Source organism: Lolium rigidum, chromosome 5, assembly GCF_022539505.1.
Source record: "Lolium rigidum isolate FL_2022 chromosome 5, APGP_CSIRO_Lrig_0.1, whole genome shotgun sequence".
NCBI lineage: Eukaryota > Viridiplantae > Streptophyta > Magnoliopsida > Poales > Poaceae > Lolium > Lolium rigidum.
In genome coordinates this window covers 211,709,162-211,715,233 of record NC_061512.1, presented here as the reverse complement: position 1 = coordinate 211,715,233, position 6,072 = coordinate 211,709,162, and the positions used below count along the sequence as shown (strand labels likewise).

At 48.7% G+C, this 6,072-nt stretch overlaps 1 protein-coding gene across 1 annotated transcript; it reads left to right on the top strand.

Annotated features, from left to right (window-relative positions):
• Positions 1-901: 901 nt before the first annotated feature.
• LOC124653285 (trimethyltridecatetraene synthase-like) lies at positions 902-3,039 on the top strand. The gene is made up of 2 exons (XM_047192355.1): positions 902-1,889; positions 2,416-3,039. Exons 1-2 carry the CDS (start codon positions 954-956, stop codon positions 3,037-3,039), a joined length of 1,560 nt encoding a protein of 519 aa, XP_047048311.1. The 5' UTR covers positions 902-953.
• Positions 3,040-6,072: the final 3,033 nt, after the last annotated feature.

The window sequence follows — 6,072 nt, the reverse complement described above, 5'->3', positions numbered from 1 at the left end:
GAGGAGAGCGAGCGAGCGCCCAGCCCTTGCGCGCCGAGTGGCCATCGTGGATGGTCTCTCCATGCCCCATGGGGGTGCAACAACTATACCTTTAGATACTCCCTTTGTTCCAAATTAGTTAACACGACTTTTTTTCAATTTAGCCATGTTTATTATTGGTAATAAATTATATTTACTCCACTAAGCTATGCGAAATTGTACTATCTTCAAAAGATGATCACCCATGGTCGCACCATTTTTTATGTGAATCAATATCATATACTCTTCTGTCCCAAAATATAAGACGTATAAGATTAGTTAAAATCAAACCGTACTAAATTTTACTAAATACTTATGGAAAAGTGTCGACGTCAACAGTATTACATAAATATATTGAGAAAATATACTTTATGCTAAATCTATTGATATTGATTTTATATTTTATATGTTTGTAGTTTTTGTATAAAATTTATGAAATTTAGAATATATTGACTTTTAGCTAAGCTTATATGCCTTGTATTTTGGGACCGGAGTAGCAAATATACATAGCATAGATGTTTATACCGCCGACTAAAATAGGAGCAGGTAGTATGTGTGTCCAGTTGGGAGCTCTGTGTAGGGTCATTTTGTTGCGATCGAGTCCAGCCAGGTTAACTACTATGGGGTGCTAATATTCAACCGAGTTTGTTGTTCTTCTCTAATCTCTGACCTCAAAAAATAAGCCAAGGTTTCCTCCCCTGTGGTCTTGTCTACCAGTTTTTTAGATTTTTAGTATGTTCGTCAAGTTTTCCCAAGTCTTTTTCCGATTTCCCCGTCCTTTCCCACCAAGTCATGGCTGAGTTTCGCATGCCCTCTTCTTCCACCTCGACATCTATAAGTAGCCGGCTCTGTGATTCAGCATCATCTCACCAGACACCAGCCACAGCTCAAGCCTCAAGACATCACTCGGCCACACCCACTTGCTACTTGTCCCAATGGAGCTTCCTCAGTGGGCGTCCTTCCTGGGCGTCGTACTCGCCACGGTGCTCTTCCTCAACGCCGTCCTCCGCCGCCGAAGCAGCCGCAAGTACAACCTCCCGCCGGGTCCCAAGGCGTGGCCGATCGTCGGCAACCTCAACCTCATCGGCGCGCTCCCGCACCGCTCCATCCACGCGCTCTCCAAGCAGTACGGCCCGCTCATGCAGCTCCAGTTCGGCTCATTCCCCTGCGTCGTCGGCTCCTCTGTCGACATGGCAAAGTTCTTCCTGAAGACCCACGACGTCGTCTTCACCGACCGCCCCAAGTTTGCCGCCGGCAAGCACACCACCTACAACTACAGCGACATCACCTGGTCCCCCTACGGCGCCTACTGGCGCCAGGCCCGCAAGATGTGCCTCACCGAGCTCTTCAGCGCCAGGCGCCTCCAGTCCTACGAGTATATCCGCAGTGAAGAGGTGCTCGCCCTCCTCCGCGACCTTCATCACGGCGCCACCGCCGCCGGCGCCGGACGCGCCCTGGTGATAAAGGACTACCTGTCCACCGTGAGCCTCAACGTGATCACGCGCATGGTCATGGGCAAGAAGTACCTCGAGAAGGAGGTGAGGGACGAAAGCGGCGCGGTGATCACCACGCCCGACGAGTTCAAGTGGATGATCGACGAGCTCTTCCTCCTCAACGGCGTGCTCAACATCGGCGACTCCATCCCGTGCCTCGACTGGATGGACCTACAGGGGTACATTAAGAGGATGAAGAAGCTCAGCAAGATGTTCGACCGCTTCCTGGAGCACGTCGTCGACGAGCACAGCGAGCAGCGCCGCCGCGACGGGGAGAGCTTCGTGGCCAAGGACATGGTCGACGTGCTGCTCCAGTTCGCTAGCAACCCCGACCTCGAGGTCAAGCTCAACAGGGAGGGCGTCAAGGCTTTCACTCAGGTCAGTGCTTTCTTTCCCAATCAACTAATTCTGTTTCTTCCCCGCTCGCTTGCCACCGAAATCTTCTTTCGTATCATCGTTCAGAGCTGACTTAAAGATGTAGTCTTGTCGCTATCAATCTGGGCCACTGATATCCACTTATTTGAACTCTGAAATCTGGAGAGGTTTACCTATGGGTGTAGACTGTAGAGTCGATAATCGCAGTAAGAACTACTGATATCCACTTATCTGAACTCGGAAATCTGTAGAATATAATGGGCCCATTGTTGCTGATAAGTAGTACGTCCCACACCAAGTGCAGAGACAGGTATACTTTTTTTTTGCGGGGCTCAGACACAGGTATACTTAGTTCCACCGAGAAACAGCAAAGAGATGAGATGATATTTTTTGGTACTGAACGGCAATACACTAAGTAGCGACAGTGCACGCAGTTATTCACATCAGCTGTTCTGTTCACCGTTTCCTCAGTTACAGATCACAAGCGCAATATTCTGATATTAACTAACCGTCACCGTGTCACGTGCAGGATCTTATTGCTGGGGGAACAGAGAGCTCGGCGGTGACGGTCGAATGGGCTCTCTCAGAGCTCCTGAAGAAGCCGGAGGTGTTTGCCAAGGCGACCGAAGAGCTGGACCGTGTTGTCGGGCGAGGCCGCTGGGTCACCGAGAAGGACATGCCGAGCCTCCCCTACATGGACGCCATCGTCAAGGAGACAATGCGGCTGCACCCGGTGGCGCCGATGCTGGTGCCCCGCCTCTCCCGCGAGGACACGTCCATCGGCGGCTACGACATCCCCGCCGGCACCCGGGTACTTGTCAGCGTGTGGTCCATCGGCCGCGACCCGGAGCTATGGGACGCGCCGGAGGAGTTCATGCCGGAGCGGTTCATCGGCAGCAGGCTCGATGTTAAGGGGCAGGATTACGAGCTGCTGCCGTTCGGGTCGGGGCGCAGGATGTGTCCCGGATACAGCCTTGGGCTGAAGGTGATCCAGGTGAGCCTGGCGAACCTACTGCACGGGTTCGAGTGGAAGCTCCCCGACGGCGTGGAGCTGAACATGGAGGAGATCTTCGGGCTTTCAACGCCCCGCAAGTTCCCGCTGGAGGCCGTCGTGGAGCCCAAGCTCCCGGCTCACCTCTACGCCGAGGCTTGAGTGCTTGATACAGACGCACGAACGATCCATTTGTGTTGAGTGATTATTTTGCTTGTGTAGCTATATTTTCCTGCTTGTGTAGCTATAGTTTATGAATTTTTTTTTATCTTGCCTCGTATAGTTAGTTGCTTATAATAAAGTGAAATAATGGGGATTTTAAAGATAAGTGTAACTCGATAAGAAGCCTCGGCTTTTGCCTCGTTATGTCTCTATGGTTATTTATTTATTGTATATATTGTTGTACTTGAATATTCTTTACTACTCCCTCCATACCGGTTTATAGGGAAATTACACATTTCGAGAAAGAAGTTTGACTACAAATTTAGTCAACAAAATACAAAATATATGTCACAAAAATTATATTGGATTCATTCAAAAGAAGTTTCCAAGAGTACTTATAATTTTTATGATATATATCTTATATTTTATGGATCAAATTAGTAGTTAAATTTCTATCTCGAAATGTGTAATTACCCTGTAAATCGGTATGGAAGGAGTAGATTGTTGTGAACTTGTGACCCGGTATGAAATAGTAAGAGGAAGCAGAGATCTATGGGTGGGGCCACACTACCCCTTTATGACAATTATTGAAGTTGATATGCATTCGATGAAATGTTCATTTGTTGAGAAGATGAAGTACCATGAGACTCTTTCTTGTCTTTGAGTCCCATCCCGTGAGAGAAACTACCCTTCTAACTACTCTATCTCGGTTAGCGCAACATACGGCGGAGGGCGGGCCGGGGCGTGCGGTTGGGCGTGCGGAGGTGGCCAAGGCGGGATCGAGCGGCAGCTTGGGTGTGGACCGAGAGGAGGTGATGCGCGCAGCTAGGGGAAGAACGAGGTGGAGGCACGGCGACCTTGGTGCGTGCGGTGGTGGGCGGAAGCTGTTGGTTCTGCGCTTGGGTGGCCTTGGGCAGCAGGGCAAGGCTCGCCCGCGCCAGCTTCGCCTATGCCACCACCGTGCTCAGTCGCGCCCGCCTCGCTAGAGCCTACTTCGAGCTCGCGTGCGCCTACCCTGCCTGCGCCGGCTCCGAGCTTGCCCGTGCCTGCCCTGGCGGAACTCGCCGGCACCCGCCCCGAGCTTGCCCGCCAGCAGAGCCCGCGACATTGACGGCCTTTAAACTGTCATACGGCAATTAAATTTGGGTGTCTCTAACGCCGAGTCGACTGAGCCAACTAAATCTTGCATGTTCTTTAGTCAACCTCCTATTTCATACTTTTTAACATTTTTATACTTTCGGTTTGCAAAATGAGAGTTCTCTGCAACACGCTGGCCACTAGTCATCCTCGTGAGTTACCTTACACAAGAGGACATTGCTATCTTTTAGAGAAGGAAAGCCCCCGCGTCGTCCCGCACGGCCGACTTGGGCGGCGGAAACCCTAGCCACCGGGCTGGCCGCCCCCCCCCCCGCCCCCTCCACCGCGGGTGTGCTTCGACGGGCAAATCTCGTACCGCAGTGGTTCGTGGCCGGGATATCCTGTCAACACCCGGATTTTTAAGTCCGGATGCCTATTATGTCATTCATCGCAATCCCAGGATAATGTTGTTGCGAGGCATAATAGTCGAATATCATAGTCATCATTTATTACAAGCCATATTGTCTTACAACTTGAATCACATGATTCATATTACACAAATAGTTGATCTATCGATCAACGAACAAACACAAGTTCATAGGCGGAAGCGTAAAGATAAAGGGACTCTCTAGTCCACAGGCCAACGCTTGACGTCAGAAAACTCCTAGTTGTCGTAGGCGTCCTGCTGGTCATCTCCTTGGTAGTTCTGTTCATCTTCATACTCTGCCCATTTGAATAGCCAGGGACAAAGCCGTAAGTACTTTAAGTACTTGCAAACTAATACTAAGGTAAGTGCTAACAACTTGAGTAAGGGGTGCTAAGCTCTAGTTTAATTTGCATAAAGCCAGTTTTAGTTCACAAGTGTTGGATAAAAGATTTATTCATGTGCTAACTAACTCAAGTGGGAACATTAGTGTCATTCCCACAACATTTGTTGTAATTTAACAAGTCACCAAGTCACCATTCATTTCACCAACATTTTCAAAATCTGACACCGGAAACTGTATGGCCTTTCCAACCGTCCGTAACCGTGGACACGGCTATTCGAATAGATTTACACTCTGCAGAGGTTGCACACTTGTGCCACAACATTTGATTTCATCCGTCGGGATTCCCCGAATCGTCGCAACACAGTACGCGGATCATCAACCATAACCTTTCACTTACAAATCCTAGTATGAGCACCTCTCCCCATGAGCTTGGCCTCCCAGTGAAGACCAACTGTCAACCTGGGAACTGCACAGGGCTTGGTCGTACAATTCACCTCAATTCACATCATTTCTCAACAACGGAGGCAGCCTCGGCATAACCCCTATGATGTGTGTTCAGAGGGAACCCATACTAAGAAGTATAAATTTCCAGTTAAGCCCTACCCATAATCAGGTATTGTGGGGGTACTCAAAAATTGGAAAGGTATCGCATCCAAACCAATCTCAGTTTTATATCAAAAATCACTATCTTCTCTTGTTCATAATCATCTTCCAAAAATCATTCAATGAAATGATTCATCATTCCAAGGTTTCAAATTCAATTCAAGTCACATGTTCCCATCTAGAGTAATCAAGTTTTAATATTTAGCACTAGCACTAATCATGAGGGGTGCTATCTTGCTTGACTAGCTTGATACTAACTATTGCTACTTGATGACCCTCAAGTATAGGGGATCGCAACAGTCTTCGAGGGAAGTAAAACCCAAATTTATTGATTCGACACAAGGGGAGACAAAGAATACTTGAAAGCCTTAACAGCGGAGTTGTCAATTCAAGCTGCACTGGAAACGGACTTGCTCGCAAGAGTTTATCGAGTAGTAACAGTATTATAGCAGATGAGCGTAGTAAAATAACAGCAGCGAGAGTAACAGAGACAGCGGTTGTGATTATAGTAAACAGCGAGGATTAAAATACCGTAGGCACGGGGACGGATTAACGGGCGTTGCATGGATGAGAGAAACTCATG

Bases quoted from the DNA above. Each gene is read 5' to 3' on its own strand.
- LOC124653285 (XM_047192355.1), top strand. From the start codon at position 954: ATGGAGCTTCCTCAGTGGGCGTCCTTCCTGGGCGTCGTACTCGCCACG. The intron at 1,890-2,415 runs GTCAGTGCTTTC...TGTCACGTGCAG, and splicing joins GCGTCAAGGCTTTCACTCAG to GATCTTATTGCTGGGGGAAC.